This window comes from Dermochelys coriacea, chromosome 21 (genome assembly GCF_009764565.3).
Source record: "Dermochelys coriacea isolate rDerCor1 chromosome 21, rDerCor1.pri.v4, whole genome shotgun sequence".
Taxonomy (NCBI): domain Eukaryota; kingdom Metazoa; phylum Chordata; order Testudines; family Dermochelyidae; genus Dermochelys; species Dermochelys coriacea.
The window spans coordinates 10129011-10152043 of NC_050088.1; the positions used below are offsets into that span (position 1 = coordinate 10129011).

The 23033-nt window shown below is 49.4% G+C and overlaps 1 protein-coding gene across 6 annotated transcripts in view; it reads right to left on the reverse strand.

Annotated features, from left to right (window-relative positions):
- Positions 1-23033, reverse strand: part of GRM4 (glutamate metabotropic receptor 4) — a 247953-nt gene that overhangs the window by 18083 nt on the left and 206837 nt on the right. For all 6 annotated transcript variants that reach the window (XM_043500559.1, XM_043500562.1, XM_038380296.2 and 3 more), the window contains 2 exons: positions 22893-23029; positions 13399-14334 (listed from right to left, as the gene is read on the reverse strand). In XM_043500559.1, the coding sequence (XP_043356494.1) occupies positions 13399-14334; positions 22893-23029 (1073 nt within the window). The remainder of the gene's footprint in view (positions 1-13398; positions 14335-22892; positions 23030-23033) is intronic.

Genomic DNA, 23033 nt, shown 5'->3' on the forward strand with positions numbered 1-23033 from the left:
TACTTTTCATAGCAGGACAGGCATTAACCCTGTGTGTTGCCTGAATACTAGTTTATACTGGTGCTTACATTCTGCCTCCTGCAGTTTCAACTGGACACCACAATAAACAATCACACCTTGAAGAACTCATCTCAAATAGGGGCCATCAGACGGCCACCAGCTCGCTCCATTTCTGATCACTGCTGTCCTAGGCTAACGTTGAACTGGTGACCAGATCCGGAGCGGGACTTGTTACAGGGATGGAATAATGTAGCGGGAGGGGGAGCAAAAGCATCAGATAATCATATGGGTCAAAATTTTCACAAGTGGACCATAATTGTGGCTGTCTCAACAGCCCAAACTGAGACACCTCAGGTCTGATTTTTGGAGGTGCTGAGACTCCCCTGGCTGCACTTTTCCTAAGGTTCCTGCTTTTTAGGCCTGCTCAGCCCACATCCTAGATCTTGCTGGCCAGACAGTCACTGACACTCCTTGTAGAGCCTCCCCTAGAATCCAGGTATCCTGACTGCCAGGCGCCTGCTCTTGCTATCAGTCTCCAATCCCTGTGTGCAAAAGCAGTTCATCTGATTGCAAATGAAAGCCCTGCCATTCTAGCAATGTAGCCTGAGTGAGCCTCACACCTGCTGAGCAACGTTACCCCACTGTGGGGGTCAGCAGAAGGGATGCACACCCACAGCAGGCTCCAGCTACCCAACAAGGTTTGCGGAGGTCTGGACAGACGTGGAGCAGTGGAGATCAGCAGCTTTCATGAATGCTCCTCTCGGCTCTCTCATCCATAATTCCCCCTTCGCGCGTGATGGATGCCTTTCAAAGAGGATTCAGATCAGCAGTGATTCATTTTTGCTTCCAAATCCTAAGACCCCAGGTCTCCTGGGGCTGGAGTGCTGCAAACCTGCCACTCCATATTGTTGCTGCAAACAGACAGCTGCGGCAGTGACTGGGTTTTGTTCCCCCCCATTTTCTCTCCAGACTCAGACCCGGCACAAGCATCGTGGTGGAGGCAGAAATGCAGCAATTACCATGTTTCCTGCCTAGGCCTATAGATCAACTGCCACCTGAATTTTTGACTCTTGGTTTTAAGTGCAGATAGATGGCACTGGAGGTTAGAATCACTCAGGCAGCCTAAGTGCAAGCTTTCCACAACCAGTTCTTTTGGTGCACCTCATTCTTCGTCTGCAGCACCCTGTTACCAGAGTCCTGGGCTCCCACACAGTTCTACCAATGCCCCTCAATCCTGACCAGCACTATCCCCTGATATCCTGGCCCTCATTTTAACACATACAGTTCTGCCAATGCACCTCACCATCGACAAACAGTTCCCCTGCCCCCCTAATCCTGAGCAGAGCCTGCCTGTCATGTCTTTGAACAGTACGCTGGTTTTTGCAGACTAATGTCCACTGATGGAGACCCAGCAGACTCATTCTGTTTGTGGCCCAAAATACAGTTCATGGACCAAAATTTCTGCTCTGAGTTACCCAGGTTTTGAGCCAGAGGCTATCAAGTCACCCTGGATGTACATCAGTTTAAGTGAGGTAAGAACCTGGCTTCAAATCATCAAGCACCCAGAAAGGTAAGCAGGTTGGAACTAGATAGCATCCGGAAAGATGTTCCACATATCTAACTCAGCAGTACACGCTGGATCCCAAGTCCAGTGAGGCAAATGGAAAGACTCCAATTAATTTCAACTGGCTTGGGGTCAGGTCAGTGCACTAAAGGACAGGCCTGCTAAGGCAACGAAGTATGTTGGCTAAGGAAGAAAAAACAGATCACAGCCAGCATACAGGCTGGAGCAGGAAGTGAGACACTATACAAGACCTAAGCCCTGCACTCAAAGTAACAAGGAGTGTGACTGATTTCCAGATGCTCTGAAAGACTTTCCCAGTGACTGATGAATCCCCGTGAGCTCTGGTGATGCATATAATCCAACACCCTCTGAATGTCCCCACAGACACACACACACACACACACACACACACACTGCAAACAACAACAAAAAAGGGTTAGTACAGATTGCTACGTGTGTCATGTACAAAAGGGGACTCATGTTGAGATGACTGGAGCATTATCGCGCGTGTCAGGCGACGTTGGGCTGTTAGCAGCAATTAATACAATAGGCAAGGGAAGGGGAAAACAAAAAGTTATTTGGATTCACTAACCATGAGGGACTCCAGAGGAAACAACGGCTTAATGATTTCACTGCCAGCCAGGAGCTGGGCAGTTGAACCAGGCTGGCAGCCTTAAAGGGACGCTTTCAAGACAGACATCATGGGCCATATCCCCACCTGCTGTACATGGATGTAGCTCCATTGCAGGGAAAGGGTCAGATTGATTCCCCCCAGCTGGTTTAAACTGATTTAATTCCATTGTAGCCCTGGGCCCTGATCCCCAGCTGGTATCAATCAATGTATGTTAGCTGCTGGTCTGACTCTATGGGCCACTTTCTGCTCACACTTACCCCACTGCAAATCCAGACTCATTCCCTTAAAGTCAAGGGGCCTGATTCTCCTCTCACACCAGTGTAACTCCACCCACTCCAATTTCGCTTACACCAGCAAAAGCAAGAGCAGACTCAATAGATTTATAGCAGTGTAACGGAGAGCAAATTTTGCCCACTGGGACCAAATTTGTGCTTGGTGACACTTCCCATTGAGCTCAGAGATTCATTTGGCCCTGTATTGCTAATAACTCCTTAGCCGACCCAGATGAAAGGGTTTTAAAGCTCTAACTAAAGAATCCCTTATGTTCTTGGAATACTGTTTGCATCCCACTGGTCAAATACATTTGCATTCAGAATCCTTAGGCCAAATCCTCAACTCGTATAAATCAGTGTAGCTCCGCTGACCTTTTTCTCTGTTGACTTGGGGTGGCCAAGATGGGGCATGCTGTTCAAGGAGAGTGTATGCAATTATGGGATTGTCAGTATTATTTTGTCTCCTACGCCATACATCTCCTAACATTCTGTTTGCTTTTTTGAGCACCACTGTGCCTTGAGCAGAGGTTGTCATTGTGCGGGCCACAACGATGCCCTGGTCTTTTTCCTGAGTGGTTACAGTTGCATTTACGACTCAGCCAAGTGCGGGACTAGTTCAAACTATTCCCTCTAGCACACATCACCTTGCATTTGTCTCCTCTGGATTTCATCTACTAGCCTGCTGGCTGTTCACATAGCTTTGTAAGAGCCCTCTGAAGCTCCCCACAGTCCTCTCTAGCCTTGATCAACATCAATAACTTTGTCTCCTCTTCCTGTTTGCCTCCGTTTCCAGATCAGTGATAAATATATTTAACAACACTGGACCTAGCATGGAACCTTGAGGCACCTTGCTGGTAACCTTCTGCCATACTGGAAATTGACCACTGATTGCTATCTTTTGTTCCCTGTCTCTTGGCCTGTTTCTATTCTGTGACCGTACTTTGCTTCCCACTCCGTGACAACTTAGCTTCCTTAATAGCCTCTTGGGAGGAACTTTGTCCGAGGCTTTTAAAAAGTTACATCTTCCAATTCTCCCTTATCCACTGTTTGGACGACACACTCAAAGAACTCAGACCCCTCTCTGGCGTAGGGCCTTCTAGATCATGACTGGCCCCCTTGAGTCACGTGTTGAAGCAAATAGGCAGCCAGTGCAGAGATCAGGGCACTGGTGTCTTGTGCTCAGAGTGACTCAGCCCACGTAGATGGGCTGTTGTGGTTGCTACATTGAGCCAGCTGGCCTGGACTCTTTTCAAGTGCAACCTGAAAGACTGCGCATTGAGTTGATACAGCCTGGTCCTTTCAAAGGACTGAAACACTGCAGTGAGGTCAGCCAAGTCACAGCCTGCAGATGAGCCCCAGATGAAACAATCACACTACAGGCCAGTCCCAGAGGATCCAAGAGCAGCCCTGAACCCAGGAGGACACCAAGGCTGCAAAGCCTCTGAGCGACTTACCAACAGCAGGTTTCAGAGTAGCAGCCGTGTTAGTCTGTATTCGCAAAAAAGAAAAGGAGTACTTGTGGCACCTTAGAGACTAACAAATGTATTTGAGCATAAGCTTTCATGAGCTACAGCATGCATCCGATGAAGTGAGCTGTAGCTCACGAAAGCTTATGCTCAAATAAATTTGTTAGTCTCTAAGGTGCCACAAGTACTCCTTTTCTTTTTTACCAAGAGCAGGGGTTCTCATCCCAACGAACTGAACCGGTGCCAGGGGGTCATGACCACCATGCCCCTCCCACATTGTTAAATGGAGCATGACCCTGGCTAGATGGGGAGTGGGGTGTGTCCCTGTATGGAAACAGTGGAGAACCATTGCTCTAGAGAAGCAATGTGTCTAGTGGTTAGAGCAGGAGACCTGGGTTCTGTTCCCAACTGTGCAGCCCGGCTCTGCACCTCAGTTTCCCCACCTGTACAATGGGGATAAGATGCTGACCTACCTCCCAAGGGAGCATGAAACTGGATTAATTAAAGGTTGCGAAGCGCTTTGAAAGTGTCTTGTTACTCCTTTCTCCCACACCCCACAGTACTGTGCTGAGCGCGGGAGAGCCATGCCCTGACAGCAGGAAGGGCACTGAGCCAATCATATGAAGCTCCGTGAAGAAGTAAACGATGCTGCTAAGCAATGGAGAAGCCTCGAATAAGGCTGCTTTGCACTTACTCACCAGTCGCACTTTCCATCCCAGAATCTCACGTTATTCTGCAAAGTTAGATCAGGCGGAGAAACTAGCTACCCTTGGGTTAAGTGCCCCAGGCCACAGAGGGAGTCCATGGGAGAGCTGGAAATGGCACCCCAGCTATATCTACCACCCATATATTTGTGTGGTGACATTGTGGTTCAGAGCCATCTTACCTAGTGGCCTGAGATCTTTTGATGTGCCTGCCTACATCATCCTCTATGTATCCAAAAAGTTCTGGCTGCACCCAATAAGGGCAGGAGAGCAAAGAAGCTTTGTGTGGATTCTCTGATCCCATCCCAGACCATGATGTAGTTTAGCGCAGCCTCAGGGATACTCTATTACATCAGGGCCCTCCCAAGGGTCATTAATGCAGCCAGGGATCATTGGATCACAAATTTCAGAGTAGCAGCCGTGTTAGTCTGTATTCGCAAAAAGAAAAGGAGTACTTGTGGCACCTTAGAGACTAACAAATTTATTAGAGCATAAGCTTTCGTGAATGCATCCGATGAAGTGAGCTGTAGCTCACGAAAGCTTATGCTCTAATAAATTTGTTAGTCTCTAAGGTGCCACAAGTACTCCTTTTCTTTTTGGATCACAAAGGCACCCCAGCCATGCCCCTTCCTTCTGGCCACTGCTCCTGGGCCAGAGCCTGGGAAGGGGGCAGCCAAGCCAGTAAAGCAGGAATGGCACCAAGAGGCCACACAGCAACCCAGCCACTGGGAACATTCAAACAGCCATGTCCCCTATTTTCGCCTGGCATCAGTTCAGCCCTGATCTCCCTCCCCTGTGCTCTCTTCACTCAGTCCAAGCCCCCTGTCTGGCTGCTGCCCCATCCCATTCTGACCTGCTCCCTTGCCAGCCCCCGGGTCTTTCTCCAGATTGCACTCCCCTTCGCAACCCCATCTGCCCTACCATCTCCCACCTTCCGCAAACCATCCTTTTCCAGGGGGCTGGAAGCTATGAGCCTCCTAAACCTTTACACACAAAGAACATTAGAAACAAACAGCAACAAAACGATGTTGCCTCCAAGCCATGAGCACCAGCCTCCTGAGAGCTTGAGCTAAAGCCACTGACTTCAATAGGAGTCTTTCCATTGGCTCCAACGGAATCTAGATCCAAACCTAAGTGACTGCATAATCCCTCTGCACTCTTCTTGGTCACGGAGTCATAGATTTTAAGCCTAGAAGAAAGCATGGTGTCTGACCACCTGCAGAACACAAGTCTCATCGCTTCCCTGAATTAATTCCTGCTTCAGGCCCAATAGCAGTGGTTATACAAAAATAGTCTTTTAGGAAAAACCTCCCATCTGGATTTTAAAAACTTTCAGTGATGGAGAATTCACCACAACCCCTGGTAAGTTATGCCAATGGCTAATTACCCTCCCTGCTAAAAAATTCCACCTTATCTCAGTCTGAATTTGCCTAGCTTCTGCTTCTAGCCATTGGATCAGCTTCCATAGTTCCCATTGCCCGGCCAACCGCACAGCGCCCATCTCGGGTGCTGCTAATCCACTGCCTGTCACCAGCACTCAATTCACTTTAAAAACCCACAGAGTAGTCAGATGGCCTCAGACCTAGTGTAAATGGGTGCAACACGTGGGAGGTCAAATGGGAACACAGGCATGGTAGGAGGTTGAGCAAGGGGAGCTAATAAGTGGAACAAATAGATAAATTTCCACTGGTTGCTTTTAAATTGATACCCATCCACTAAATCCTTTGTATCATTACCCCTCCATACCCATCCCCCAGACGTTCTATCTTGGGGCTCTGGTGATATGGACAAGCCACCCGAGAGTCCCTTTCATGATTCATTTCACCAAGAGCCATTGCTAAACAAACAAGTGACCAGGTTTTATCCTCTTCTCTCCATCTGTGAAAGCAAATGTGATAAACAGAGAAATTTACAGTGATTCTGCTCTTCAGCTTCTGCCTTATCGGAACAGGAAATTGTCTCATTCTTTAGATCCTCTGTTATTGCTATTTCTGTAATCCGCCAGCATCTGCAGGGATAAGAGGCTCCTTTGAGAAAGGGCTTGGGGACTTGTTATAACAATATTACACCTCCATCCAAAGTTGTAGACACGGGGGGGAGGGGGGAAATAAAATTGAGATCTCATCTGACTCCTTCAGTAGAAAACAATGAGCCAGCCTTGCTCACATAACTCCGATGGGACTTGAGCACAGATGCTTTGAGGAAGCGTCTAGGGTTTAATCTCAGCTACTGGCAGAAAAAAACTGTGTGTGCCTGCGCACACACCCATCTGCCCACACACCATTAAGCCATTTTAAGGGGGCATCCTTAGACCTGGGGGGCGCTATATTATTTATCTTGTGGTAGCACCTTAAGGTCCCATTAAGATCAGGGCTCCACTGGGCAAGGCGCTGTTCGTATACCCCCACTAAGAGACGGTCCCGTACCCCAATGAGTTTACAGTCAGAACACATGAAGGATTATCATCTCCAGAGGCACATGCATGCTAAGTGATGTGCCCAAGGTCACACAGGGAATCCGTGGCAGAGCTAAGAACTGAACCCCTGTCTCCCAGGCCAGCACTGTAACCTCAAAGGCATGGATGAAGTAAGCTGTAGCTCATGAAAGCTTATGCTCAAATAAATTTCTTAGTCTCTAAGATGCCACAAATACTCCTATCATTTCTCTCAGCTTCCTCCTCTAATAGTAGTAGACTCTAGTTCCACCATCTATACCTGCAACAGAAGGCCCAAGGTTGAAACAGCATTCTCAATAAGCCTCGGTTTAGCGGGCAGAACAGCAGAGACCTAGATCCACAGACAGATGGGCAGAGGGCTCAGGTGTAATACCACCTGTGTGGAGCAACTGCTGCTATGTACGAGTGCTGGGTGTAGCTGGTGAACCCAAAGGGTCACACAGCCAAGCGGGACAGAGCAGAGACCTGTGAGGTGCAGGTGCCAGGTTCACGTGCTGTTAGACAGATGCAAAGATAAGAAGGAAAGAACTGTGTTTAAACACAAGCTCCCATGGAGAAGAACTTGCCGGCCATCACTGCGAACTTGAACAGAACTCCACGACTCGGAGGGGCAGGCAAAAAAGCTTCATTCACATTTTTTGCCCAGTCGGGTCCAGGAGCATGCAGAAGACTGATCTATGTGAGCTACCCCAGCTGCAGAGCAAAAAGATGCAGGGCCCGGTTTGGGTGTAACGGTGGAGAAAGCGGAGATCCGGGGACAGGGGCGAGAGGCAACTCAGACCCCTCGGATGTTTGGAAATGCTCAGGGAAGTGCAGGTGCAGCATCCGAAATTGCTTTATCTGAGGAAGCAAAGGGAATATCGGCCCCTGCTGGGGTTTAGATGTGAAATTAAAGTGGGGGGAGAGGGACTGTCAAAGAGATGCCAATTTTGACCATCTTCTGATTGGGATTGTTGAACGGAAACTAAGGGAGTTAGGCACTCTGTCTTCCTTCCTCTCCGGTGGAAATATCAACTTTGCCCCCCTCCCAGCCCTTTATGGCAGCTTGGCATACCGCAGCTATAGAAAATCCATACCAAGCAGATGCGTTCCAGAGCCAACCGTCCCCAGCAGGGGAGCGCACGCACAAAGGGAACTGTTCTCTTATAGGTCAGTGGATGCAGAGGGAGTGGGGACACGTTGACGAGAAGCTGCGACTGTGTTGCCCCCAAAGGGAGCTCGGAACAGCGCGATGCTAGCCTCTAATCAGCTTGTTAGCAGCTTGAGCGCTGGGGAGCCCGGCACAGTACGAGCCCCTAAAGGGAGGCAAGCCTTATCGTTGAATTGCTACTTGACAGCCAGCTTTTGGCAGCACTAAATTATCCCATGACAAGCAGCAGTGAGGAGGTGAGCAACCTTGCGCATAATCTACAATCATTATCATTTCCATCTTTATTAACCACAGTGTGCCGAGCACATTACGGAAGCTTTAAGGGAGCTTTTGTTTTGCAATAATTCCTTAAGAAACCTACTTTCTTGTTAGTATCTCCCCTGCCAGCTCATCAAAATGGAAATGTTGCTCTAGGCCCCATTTATTTTCTTTAATTCACCTTCCCACTTTTAACCAGAGCAGCTGGACTTGGTAGCAAATCTCACCTCTGGTACCTGGTGCTGGAAGGTTTAAATTGCATGGCGGGGTCTGGGTTCATCTGCACGCTCTGGTGCCCTGGCAGGTGCCATCTCCCCAGGAGGGATGTTTAACCACATGCAACAGAGAAAAGGATCTCCGTTTAAAAGCTCATGGCAGGTTTCAAAACGACTGCAGGGAGCTCTCACAATGTAACAGGTTCTAATGTCCGAGCCTTCAAGAAGCCACTACTGAGTACAAGGTGCCACTGTGACTCCCTGCACAAGTGCTACCCCATCCTGGTAGCTGGGGTGGAGGCAGACAGGAGGGCATGTTCTGGCAGTTCCCTGAGAGCAGGCTCTGGATCAAGGGAGATTCCTCCGCCAGCCCACTCTGGTGCAGCAATCCCCCACCAGCAACCGCCAGAAAGTGCCTGCAGAAGCCTCTTCAGTGTGGGGGTGGACCTAGCACATCATGGCACGTGCAACATCTTCAGAAGAGCACACGGCGCTGGGAGAGCAGAGGACAGAGAAGGGAGTGGAGGAGGTGGACCCTGAGGTAAGAATCAGTGAGGGTGACAGCAATGTGATGGGAGGAGCAGGCCTGAATCTATTACCTACCGCACCCTGCCCACCACCTCCAGCTCACCACCCTGGGAAGGGCCTTGAGATACAATCGGGTATAAGAGGCACCGAGAAAAGACCAAGCCTGATTAAGCTTTCCACTCCTGCAAGAGAGAATCTAAGCTGGCAGCCAGGAGGGAAGAAAGTGAGATGGGGAAGGGCTCATCGGTCACAGATTTCAGTGGGATGACAGCGTAGAGGTTCATTGCCACAGACCACAAGCTGGGGCAGGGAGCGTCTGTGGTGGTAACTTTGAAACTGGACTTCTTTTCTGGCTGGGAGAGAGAATTTGGTCATCTCCATTGACAGATATTTTCTTTATCAAATTCAGGACTCTCATTCTCACTTCATTACAAAGGGAGGTTTCTTTAGAGCTAACTTTACGATGAGAAAGTTGATACCATCAATAGAGAAATACAGAGATGCCATAGACAGATAGATATTATACAGAAACCATCCATAGAAGCTGTAGACAGATGTCCAGATAGACAGACACCATCATAGACAAAAACCTTAGACACACAGATACTATAATACACACACACACACACACCAATAGATAGATAGATAGATAGATAGATAGATAGATAGATAGATAGTGAGACACCTAGAATAGCCAGACAGATGCCATTGACAGATGCCATAGAGACACCACCAATAGATGCTGCAGTCAGACAGACAGGCACCTAGATAGCTAGACAGACAAATAATTACAATCTCAATCACAATTTTTCATTTTTGATAGCATTTCTCACCCACACTGCTGATACAGTGACACTGCTAGAGGATAATAGGCACCCAAAGTCATAGACACAGCTATTGAAAATGTGACACTCCTCTACAGAGAAGAATTCTAGGCTTTGAGTATCACGAAGGGTAGAACGAACGCTGATCAGTGCCTCCTTTTAGATATCCCTCCCACCACACATAGTACTGCTCAATGACATTAATAACCATTGGTTATTGCAGTACATCATAGTGCTGGAGTTAAAGATGAGTAACCAGGCTTAGATCGTCTCCCCAAGATGAACGGAGCAGAATATCGGAAGCAACACACACTTTCATAACGAACAATACTGTTCGTTAACCACGCTCCTTTGAGAATATGATTCCCAACACTGGTCTGTCTGTATTACAGCTGAGGATCCGGCCCAACTTGCTTCTATCTACACTGACTGCATAGTTACCTTTAACATCATATTAGTCAGCAGGACTCCTTGGGGTCATGGCCTGACACTACTTAATTTGCTACTGAAGACAAGGCCCAGAAGTGATGGTGCCTGGAGCAAGAGGGTTATGTTTTCCACTCGCCCTGTTCTCCACTACAAGATGAGCTCTCTCCCCCACCACAGCCAAGTGGAGGAATGTGTCACAGGAGCTTGCGTTGCCAAAACACGCAGGTGTTAATTAAAATCACAGCAACCCCATAATGGAGTGAGAAGCGGCAGAGTCAAGGGGCTGTTTTTCCTCTTCTTCTTTGTCTCTCTCCCCAGACCTCTTGGGCTGGTAATGCCGAGAGTGTCACCGTTACGCAACTTCTCCATTTTTCAGTGAGTTCACTGCTGTGCAAAGGCACCCGACTGGCAACCTGGGAGACCTCTGTTTATACACAGTGCGTGGGCGGTGGCATGGCAAGCTTCCCGGGCACACACTGTGCCTTGAAACTATCCAGGGGGGTGCTTATTGCATGGAAATTGGGGTGGGGAGAGGGGAGGAGAGAGGATGAATGGAAGCAGAAGAGGGCAAGGCAGAGAGGAGCTAGATCCAGGTTCTGCTCCCAGCCATACCACTGTCTCCTGGCGTGACCTCGGCCAAGTCACTTAGGGTATGGCTCCGCTTCCAGCTGGAGACGTCAATCCCTGCCTGAGGAGAAGCGCTAGCTCCGATCGAGCTAGCCTGCTAAAAATAGAGGGATAGCCACGGTGGGGTGAGCAGCAGGAGGGGCTAGCCACCCCAAGCAGGATATCATCCAAGAGGCTGACGTGTATTTGGGGTAGCTCACCCCTCCTGCTCCTGTTTCTAGCACAGCAGCTCCCTCAGAGTGAGCGCGGGTGTGTCTCCTCAAGCCGGAAGGGACACCTCCAGCTCCCGGTGTAGATGCACCCTAAATCTCTCGCTGCCTCAGTTCCCCATCTGTACAACCAGGAGAACGGTCCTTCTTTGGTCTGTCTTGTCCATTTAGATTGTCAGCTTTTACGGAGAGACAGTCCCTGCCCTGGGGGTATGTACAGCACCTGGCACAATGGGGCTAGGCACCCCCAGAACACAAACAAGTCACTCCAGTTAGATAGCAGGAAAGAGGAGCTAAGGGTCTCATTCTCATCTCCCATTTGAAGAGAGTAAGGGGAGACCAGGGTCTGTGGGTCCATCCATTCCTTGACCTGTCTGTTGAGGCTGCCAGTCACAAGCTACTGAATGTGGAAACTTGGCCTTTAGACACTGGGTTGAGACCTGACTCCTGGGTGGCTATTTGCCCTTGTGCTGGAGGGTTACAAGATCCTTGGGCGTGGGAGGTGGCATGTTTCCAATGCCCCATGCTTCGTATTAGGAGGACATAGCTCACCCCCGGGCTGAGCTTAAGCACAGAAATACCAGCCAAACAGGATGGTATTTACCTACCGCTGGCTGGGAATCTCCCCAGGATTCCTAGCAGAACCACCAGCCATTAGCTGTGTTTCCAGAAACAAGGTTACTCTTGGGCTCAGGCAATGGTGGGCAGCCAGAACACATGTAGCAGCAGGACACCTGGCCCCCTTACAGCTTCTGCTCAGAGACTCAGCATCCTGACAATGGCAGCAGTCAGGACCAGCGGCACTTCCCATTTCTCAGCACCAGGGACCTTAACAATAGTCAGGGAGATGCTGAGTCACCCCTACCCCCGAGAGGCACACTCGGGAGCTGAGGATGCTCAGTGCCACGCAGGATCTGGCCTTTAATCTGTAGCTTAAGCAGGAGTGGAGGGAGGATGAGTGAAGTAACGGTGTAAGCCACTGGCAAGTGTCTCCCTTGGTGCCCAATCCTCAGAGGATAGGAGTATGCTACAGCCGCAGGGAGGGAGCTTTAGCTCAAGCTGTAGCAAATCGTCCTTTTAGCTCTGGAAGTCCACAGCTCAATCCCAAGTGTGTTGGCCAAGATGGCGGGCATCACACGTGTGGGGGCTCATCCAGCCAGAGAGGGGGACCTATAACACACGTTCACCAGTGGGTTATATAATCAGACTAGCACCAAGAAATAGGAGGTGCTGCTTGTCCATCTGGAGGGCATATACAGGTTGGGTGAAGGGGGCCTTTGCATCTGGTTTTGGTCAGTGTTAGGGCACTGGGGTATATTAAGGGCACTGCCAATAACTGTGGGGGTGAGGGCACAGCCATGAACCATCAGGAAGATCTCCCACCCATGCCCACTTGGTCTGCACATGCAGGAATGGTGCCAACAGCAGCCAGACTCCAGATGTGCTGGGATGCTCAGACTGGGGAGAGGGTTGTGATACCCATCGACTGTGGGAGCAGGAATCTTCAGGTGCTAGGGAGAACCATGCACGGCTATCTCACTCGCCCAGGCTCTGTCTCCGCCAGACTCCCTTCATCCTGGGCCACAGTCCTGTGTGTGACAACTTCAGCCAGCACTGCCCAATAGGATCCACACTGCCTGCCTTTCAACACAGCCCCATCTGACAGGGAGGAGATGGGGAGGAGTGCAGAAAGAGAGAGAGAGAATGAGAAATATTGGGGAAGAGAAAGTAATAAAGAGACACACACAGGGAGAAAAGTGAAATAAGAGCACAAGAAAGATGGTGTGAAAGACAGAAGGGGGCAGGAGGAAAGGAAGACAGAGCAAGAGGAAGAACCAGCAAAGGCAGTGAGTTCACTCTAGTCTGGCAGGTCTCCAGTGGGAGGGGGAGCTCCCTTACCCACTGAGATCCAGAAGGCTCACAGGGGGAAACCATCACCCCTCGCTCTGGACATGTTGCTCCCCGCACCTTGCATTCTTATCCTGTTAAGATAAGAGCAAAGCAGGGGAGATGGGGCATGAACCAAACCCACAGGCTCCCCCCAACCTGCCCGTCCCTCTTACCTTTTCTGCCGACTGTGACGTCCCGAAAAATATGGGGATGAAGGCTAACCAGACGATGCAGGTAGTGTACATGGTGAACCCGATGGGTTTGGCTTCATTAAAGGTCTCCGGAACCCCGCGGGTCTTAATGGCGTACACAGTGCACGTCACCATGAGGAGCATGCTGTACCCGAGCAAACAGATGAGGGACAGGTCAGAAATGTCACATTTGAGGATACCCCGGGCAAAGAGGGGGTCCGTAGTCCGCTGGTCCTCAAAATCAATGGTGGAGTGAGAGGGGTCCACGATGAACCAGACGCAGACGCCCATCAGCTGCAGGGAGATGAGGCTGAAGGTGATGACCAGCTGGGAGGCGGGGCTGATGAAGCGTGGGGCGCTGACTGACTTCTTGCCCTGCTCAAAGATGCGGTAGATGCGGTTGGTCTTGGTGAGCAGGGCCGCGTAGCTGATGCTCATACCCAGCCCCAGGAAGATACGCCGCAGCGAGCAGGTGCCCATACTGGGCTCGGCGATCATCAGGAAGGTGGTGGCGTAGCAGAGGAAGATGCCTGTCAGCAGCACATAGCTGAGCTCCCGCCCCGAGGCCTTGACAATGGGCGTGTCGTTGTAGCGCACAAACGTCACCACCACAAAGAGGGTTGCGATGATGCCCATGAGGGCAATGAAAACGGGCACCACGGCCCAGGGCGAGCTCCACTCCAGCTTGACGATGGGGATGGGGACGCAGCTGGTGTGGTTCTCGTCGGGGCGCTCGTTAAAGCGGCACATCTTGCAGTGGAACTCGTCCAGCTGGTACTGGTAGCCGTCGCAGCGCTCGCAGTGCCAGCAGCATGGGATGCCCTTCACCAGCTTCTTCCTCTCACCTGGCTTGCACGGCTTGCTGCAGATGGAGCTGGGGAGCTGGTGGGCCGCACCGGGCCAGTGCATGCGCTCTATCTGTAGAAAGAGAGAGGAGAGGCCTCGCTGATCAACAAGAAACTCAGTTCTTTGAGTGCACAAGGGGCAGGTAACAGACCCGCTGTGAACACAGTGTGGACAAGTGTTAGGTGAGCTTGCCTCAGGCAGCCCGAATGATGCATCTCACTCCTGACCTGCCATCTCCTTGGCTATTCTATCCATGGGCTCTCCAAGAGCTTTGCAGCACCCCCGGCTATTCCGGTCCTAAATTCCTTCCCCCCAGCTCTACCATTACTCCCCATTGCCCCCCTGCTATTCCGCCCTTTCCCCCCATCCTCAGAGCCCCCACACACACTGCAGCTCTACAACACACGTGTTTCCTGACCTGCACTCCCTCCTATGCTTCACCCTGTTCTTCCTTCACCTTTTCTTACACACAGACTTGTTTTATGAGGGGGACAAGTATGAGCAGGGGCATGAAGCTGAATCCCCCAAACTCATGTCACTGGTAGCCTAAGGGCTTGTCTACTTGGGGAGTTTAAACTGGATTAAGTCAAGTTAAAATCGAGTTAATCCACTCTATCATTTGTGTACCTGCAATGCCGCTGCAAACTACTTTGGCAGTCTCCCAACAGCTACCCCACACTGCTTTGTGCATGACCTTTACTGATCTCCCCTGCTCGGGGGTCAAGTTGACCAGATGTTCCCTCCCCACTGTATATGATGTGTGACAGGGTCAGGCCAAATGGCTATAGGAGAGTAATAGAAGGCAGATATATTAGCCCCAGGCTAAGTAGGTCCCTTTTCCCTGGGTAAGGTAACAGGGAAGGTTCCAGAACAATCAGGAACCTTCTGGAGACAATTAAGTTAGGCTGATTAGAACACCTGCAGCCAATCAAAAAGCTGCTAGAATCAATTAAGGCAGGCTAATCAGGGCACCTGGGTTTTAAAAAGGAGCTCACTTCAGTTTGTGGTGTGCGTGTGAGGAGCTGGGAGCAAGAGGCACTAGGAGCTGAGAGTGAGAACGCGGACTGTTGGAGGACTGAGGAGTACAAGCGTTATCAGACACCAGGAGGAAGGTCCTATGGTGAGGATAAAGAAGGTGTTGGGAGGAGGCCATGGGGAGGTAGCCCAGGGAGTTGTAGCTGTTGCACAGCTGTTCCCGGAGGCTCTCTAGACAGCTGCATTCCACAGGGCCCTGGGCTGGAAGCCGGAGTAGAGGGCGGGCCTGGGTTCCTCCCAACTACTGGTCAGACACAGGAGGAGTCGACCTGGACTGTGAATTCAGAAAAACAGCCAAGCTGAGGGCTGCCGTGAAGCTCCAAGGCGAGTAAATCCGCCAATAAGCACAAGACCCACCAAGGTAAAGCAGGAACTTTGTCACAGATGCTACATTTTGTCCATTAGCTCCTGGATTCAAATAAACTACAAACAGCTGTGATAATACCCAAGAAGCCCTATAGCACGCCTCGAGCGGCCACGTGGAGCCATGCAAAAGTGCTGGATCCCATCGGCAGCTGGGGAGAAGCTCCGATGCTGGAAGCGCTCATGCCAGCCACTGCCATAAAGACCTTTTTTGTGGACATTGCTGGGCAGATGACCGGAATGCCAAACCGCGCTAGGTGAAGAGCAAACAGCCCAGGAGAACATATGTTAAAACAAGAGATGACAGGAAAAGGTCCAGCGGGAAACATGTAACTGGTCCATTTTTTGAGGCGCTGGACAAGACTTTGCAGAATTACATGACCACCCAACCCAGGCAGATAGTGGACCCTCCTGCCCACTAACATCACCTGTCCCCCTCCAAGGATAACCAGCAAGACTCATCGGAGGATGAGCTCAAGGAGGACAATGAAGAAATTTCCCAGGAATGCCAGGATCTCTTCGGGACCAAGTACACCTTGATGCAAGCCATGTGGAAGACAAGCCCCATTTCTGCCTTGCAGCAATCAACCCCAATTCCCAGGCAGTGCAGCCAGACTGGAACTGAGGAGGCTGATCCTACGGAGGGAACCTCAGCATGTACATTTTTATTATTATAATTTTTTAAATAATGAAATATTTAAATGTTAATGTATTATGATGATGCCATCCTACCATGCTAGCTTCTGTTCTAGGCTCCCCATGGCCACCGTCATTGTAGACGGTTGTGAGCAAGAAGCCTTTCTGAAGCTGAGGTCCCCGCCTCCCTCCAATCGATCCATGTTTTCTGTTTGGACCCCTGGCTCCCCTTTCCAAAATGGTGGCTCTGCTGGCCAAGCTATCAGCCTCCATCTCATGCTAAAGCCCCAACTATTGACCATTTTCAGACCCACATTTTAGGGGGCACTTGCCCATACCTACTTTCTTTTCCCCTTCCCTCAGTTGTCCTGCCCGGCAAACACCTTCCCTCCCCCTCACACCTTGTTTGCCAGTTCACAATGGTGGCTGGCAACATGGCACAGCTGCAGCCTCTACCCCATTGCCACCTGTGGCAGATTTGCATAATGCCTATGCCTAGGGATGTTGTGGAATCTCCATCACTGGAGATTTTTAAGACCAGATTAGACAAACACCTGTCAGGGATGGTCTAGATAATAGTCCAGCCATGAGTGCAGGGGACTGGACTAGATGATCTCTCAAGGTCCCTTCCAGTCCTATGATTCTATAATGGAAACACCCCTTTATGTAACAGGAGATTGTGGTTACAGCAAAAGAAGTTTTTACGTGAGATAGACATGAGCATTGTATGCCTGTAAAGCTACAGAGAGTACAGCTTGCCACTGAGGTAGAAATGCCCTGTAACGTGCATTCTTACAGTGAAACAGCTTTGCTGTGGGGATAGAAAAGCTTTTCATGGCTTTTCACAGGCTTACATTCAGAAAGATCGGGAACATTGAATGCTTCAGGCAATCATTGTGAAAGCCTATCTATTTTCCTCTGCACTTTCACCCAATCTGCAGGGGCGATAAAGCAAAATTTAAGGCTGGAAAAATTCTCAGTTTTTGTCTAGACATTATGAGGATCGGCAGCACAGCCATTCCCCAGGATAATTCCCGACTCCTGTCCACTCCTGCAGCACTTCCAGGGGACCATCTCGGGGAATAACTTCCCAGCATCTCTCATTGGTTGGCCCTTCATCTTCTTAAATAAAGACATTCTCTGCCTTTTAGGCCCGGTCTACGCTACAAAACTTAGGTCGGCAGAAGTCGCCCTAAGTTGACCTAATAACGTATGCGTCTACACTACCAGGTCCCTTCCACCAACCTAAGTCGCCTGTAACATTGACTTCTGTATTCCACATCTGCAAGAGGCATAGCACTTAATTCAATGTTGATGGGTCAACAGAGAGGCAGTGTAGATGCGGCGCCAGTCACCTGCCTCAGCAAGTCACCCAGAGTCAGCACAGCCTAAAAGGGAGGTATCCAGCTTGCCCCCATGTTCACCCAGCTAATCCCTCTGATGCCACATAAGCACCTCTGAGGCAAAACCAACCCGGGAACATAATTCCCAACCGCAACCCCATTAAATCCCCCTTCCCCAGGTGCCAAGATACAATGGCAAAGCCGAACAGACAAAAATACCAATGCACACATCATTTACCATCTCCGAGGTTCCCCCAAGCCTCAGAAGAATCGCAATGGGTAAAGCCAGAAATAGATACAAACCCCCCACACAAACACTGTCACAGCCTCTCTTAAATACAAACAATAACCACTTGTGATTTATTTACTACTCCCACATCCCCGGCACCTGCCCTGGCCAAGCCCCCAAGGACAGGGACCATCAATGGCTAAGCGTCTGACCAACATCAGGGGAGGGGAAACTCCTGATGAAAAGTTCACGGACATCACTGGAAAGCCCCCAAACTGCTGGACACAGCAGAGAGATGAGGGCAGTATCTGAGGATGGAGAGGGAAGTAGACAAGGACATCTCCAAGGAGATCACTGCAGTGGCCAAGGAGAGTGTGGCAGTTGCCAGGGAAAGCATCGTCATGGCCAAAGACCGTATAGAAAGACAGAGGGAAATGGAGAGGCAACTCCTGGAAGTGATACAAAGCTAAAATGCCCAGCTGCCGCATGGATTACTATTTGGGCAGTAGGCAGTAAAGTCCTGCAAACCGGCACCCCAGCCACATTATGCAGCCCCTGGGCAATATAGGCCACTGGCAACAACAACAACTCATCCCACCATGCCACCAAATTGTGCTCCCAGAGAGGCCATTCTCTTCACAGACCGTAGCCCAGGACATTCACAACCATGGCAACTGGGACCCCAGCTCTTCTGAGCCCTCTATCGCCCCTGGTAACATCAAGCCTTGGCACTCCACTCCAGAAGCCCGTAAACCAGAAGAAGCAGAGCCAAGGGGTATACTCATCTATGGCTTTAAGTCCCCCCGCCACCCCTTGCATTATGCCCCGTTCTTGCTGCTCTGTTTCGTGGCTAGTTTAATGAAATGGTTCCTTGTCGCTACAGAATAGACTGCTTTTTAATGTGTCATTTAATAATTAAAAGCCATTGGTTTATTATCATTTCAGTTCAAGGTTCATTTCTCTTTGTTACATATAGATTGTTTAATCATGAAAACATTTTTCACGAGGTGCTGACTGTTCCTTTTCCACAGAAAGTCCTTCAGTTTGCACTAATTCATAAGGTTTCACACCACCAGGCAGGCAAAGACACAAGATACAATAGGGACTGCCACAGCATTGCATTCCCACGACTCATAAACCCGGAACTGCTCAAAAAACTTCCAACTCTCCCTCCCCCCGGGTTAACAGCTGGATGTACAGCTGCATGACTTCAGGCCTGAGACTCAGAAGAAGAGCAACCTGACAACATTGCCCCGGCTGCTTGTATTTTGTATTGTACACCTGTTGGCTACTGCAGAATACAATGTGTTGCTATACACTTTGAAATGTTTGTTTTTAAATGCTGTTTCCAAACTAGTCCACCAACAGCACCATCTTCCTTTCGAACAGCCAAACGCACACACTATTGCCATTCACTGAGACAGTAGTGAAACAGCTCTTTCCTTCTGTCCAAGCAGCCTGCAAACGGCTTCATTAGCCAGGGAAGCAGAGGATGAACTGGAGGAAATGTCCACGCCGTTAATGTCTGTAGTGTTCCTGGGGACAACCAGCCCTTTCTCCATTAAGGTCAGTTAAGCTGAGTTCCAAAATCTCCTCGCATTGTGATCCCTTGCAGAACATCCTGCGTTTATGTCCGCAAATCTACCACGGTGGACAACCAGCCTGCAGAGCACCATGGAGAAATACCCCTTTGTGTTTATGAATTCTGAACCCTGAGTGGGGGTAGAGCAAATAATAGGCACCTGGGTCCCATCAGTTGCCTCAATACAGTTTGGGAACCTATGTGCACAAAGCCATCAATCAACTCCTGACCATACCAAGCTTCAGAACCCGGTGCTACAATCTCTCTTCCATGGCTTCACACACCTGCATGACAATAACCCCAATGGTCAATCTCCCTGCACCCTACTGGTGCGCTATGGACCGATTGCATTTGTGGGTGGCCAGCTTCCAGATGCCAGTGGTGACCCATTTCTCCATGGATATGGGGCACCACATGTTGGTATGCTGCTACTGCAGCTCCCGGGGTTAGTTCAGCACATATCTCAAAAAAGGTTGCCTTCTCCATCCTGAAATTCTCTCGCAACTTCCTGTTAGCTCAGAACAAACTTTCCCCACCAATCCCACACCCAAAAGTGTCGCAGCATGCTGTGAAGCTGCTCCAGGAATCAGTCCAGTACTATCACTTGCTTGGGGTCTTCCTCGGTTTCTTCATTCTCGCCCCGGTTCCACCAGCACTGAAAACCCTCCTGCTGTTGGAGGAGCTGCTACTGTGATATCAACTGGTCGCTGGTTCAGTGGGCCAAGTCCAAAGCCAAATTCATCCGGCTTTGAGTGCTGAAATACCCCTCAAGTGGCCACTGCATATTCAAGGTTGCCAGCACAGTGGCGTGGAGAATTGTTGGGTCCACGCTGGCTGGCAGAACTTCAAAAATGGCGCTAGCCCCCCCCAAAAGAAAGTACGGGGTGGAGACAGATGAATCATGGGATTTTTTTTTTAATGTGAATTCACCTGGCTGCTGCACTGCATCCCAATATTCACAGTGCGAAAAATCCCAGAATGCATACTGCTCAGCAGTGAAGCAAAGCACCATGGGACAGCCTCCGAGAAAGTCATGCCCTGAGTCTGCAGCAAACCGCCTCCATAGGTACACAATGACATGCACTGATAGAGGGCACACCATCCCATGTGCACGCTGCTTGCATATTGCATATGAACTGACGCGCATCAAAAAGCTGCAGATGAAATCCCCCAAATAGACAAACTGTAAGATAGATAGAACTCCAGGTCCCCAGATTGGCAATGCTAGTGCACTCGTCTCCTAGCACGCCGCTCTCTGCTCACCATTACAGAAAACTGTGCAAGAGGGGGAGCTCTGAGGTCCAAATTATCTCAGCCGTCACAGAGGGCAAATGGGCTCACATGGGCATAATCACTGAAAAACGCAGGCTCTAGGCAGTTAATTGTTCCCTCAAGATGGGTCGAGCATCTTTTATTCTGAGTGGGCAGCTTGAGAGGGTCAGAACTCAATACTTCCTACCCTTATAGTCAGTAGGCGTAGTTTGACTTCTGTATTTGGAGGGGCAGCTGCAGTCAGACCAATGGGGCTGCATGCGGGGGCGGGGGCAAATTCCATGCCTGCTGGAGGTTTGCAGTTTGGGGACAATGCCCACCTGCCCCCGTCCCCAAACTACACCCATGGACTATCCATGTTATCCACTTAGCTTACGTCTATACTTCAAGCTCGGCGTGTGATCCACAACTCAAGGAGACATACCCGCGCTAGCTCTGATTGAGACAACATACTAAAAATAAAGTGTAGCTGCAGCAATACAAGCAGCGGGAGGTTCTAGCCTCCCCAGGTACGATCCCATCTGCAACTATAGGGATGTACTCAGTGCGGCTAGCCCCTCTTGCTGTGGCTACAGTCTATTTTTAGCGTGCTAGCTCAATCAGAGCTCGCGCAGGTCTGTCTCCTTGAGCTAGGAATCACACCCCAGACTGAAGTATAGGCAATGCCCTACGACACCTCTTGGGGCATGGATAAGAAGAAAGAGCACTGCAGTTCAGAAGACAAGACTACACACCAGAGCAAAATAGCCCCTCAGCAGAGCCGGTCAGGAATTTTTTTTGACAAAACATTTTTCCATCAGAAAATACTGATTCGCCAAGGCTGAAACTCTTCATGGGGAAGAGTCAGTTTCAATGAATTTCCTGTTTCGAAAAGAGTTGGGGGAAAAAGTTGATGTGAAATTGTTGAAATGTCTGTTTAAGACGTTCTTGAAACCAAAAAGAGTTCCATTTTCCCATTTGAAATGACTTCTCCTTTGAAATTTTAAACTCGTTAAGTTAATTTAAAGAAAAAATAAAAAGGCAAAATCGAATCAGAATGTTTCCACTGACCCAATCCAGGTTTGTTTGTTTTTTAATTTTCACTTCATGAAAATTTTCAGGATTTTGACTTTTTGTCCAAATGTGCAAATGAGATTTTTTTTGAAATTTCAACAACATTCTCAAGGGACAGGAAAACGTTCTGCTGCCCAGATCTCCCCTTAATATTGCCAGAGCTACTAGCATTTAAAAAACAGGGGGAAAGATTAAATTGTTGCCTGAAAACCTATTCTTGGCTTCGATGATACAATAATCTACATATTCTATGAATATACCGCCATCCACCCCATGATGCCAAAGCACACAAATAACTTTACAGACCATACAGGGACCATTTCAGCAGGCACTGAATTGCAGCCACCTCTGGGGTGAAAGGCGGCAAAGACTACAGGCTGAGAATCATTGGTTTCATTAGTCCCCATTCAAAGACCCAACACAGACCAAGCTGTGAGCCACAGGGGGAGAACGAGCCCCAAGGCTCAGAACAAGGCAAGGGGAAAAATAAATTGTTTGGCCTACGTTACAAAATTGTGGCAACTTTTTCTTTGAAAAGCTCTTGCACCCCCCTGCTTTCAAGGAGGGACTTGCAATTAGACAGGGGAATGGTCTATGTGTCAGTGATGTGCCTTTTACCATCCGTGTGAAAATCAGCCTGATTTGGGCCAAATTATAAACCCTTGGGGGAAAAAATAAGAGTGGAAAAAGTAGCATGGGACCATGTAAGGAAACACAATATCACGATGCAGACACATAAGGAGGGTTGAATTAATGTAGCACAAGCAACTTCAGCTCTGGCATTTCCTACCTTTTGACTGCTTGATTTTGCAAACTTAATAATGTTCTTTTTATATAGGGTTGGTTTGTTTATTGCGGGGTCTGATATATCTTAACGGTGTATCAAGCACAAGCTGGGAACAATTCGGCACAATTAGTGGAATTGGTTGGTGTGTCTAATTTCGGAATTCCCAGTCCCTTTAAGCCAGCTGCCATGTCACCTCTCTTCGACTAGTACAAAACAATGCTCCCTAATGGAAGCTCTAGGGAAGCAGGGATAAAGCTGTTGCCCAGTCTCTTTGCTGGGACCATCTCCACTGACTCCACAGCCAAATGCAAAACCAGTCCAAGGTCTTACTTTTAAGTGCAGGTGATCGGTCCAGTGCCCAATGACTTTGTACTCAGCAGTGGAGTTTTTGATCTGGTATTGGTAGATGTCATAACGGCCAGGTGCATCTCCGTTCTCGTTAAACGTCACCGGAGTCCCAGCAATGCCTAC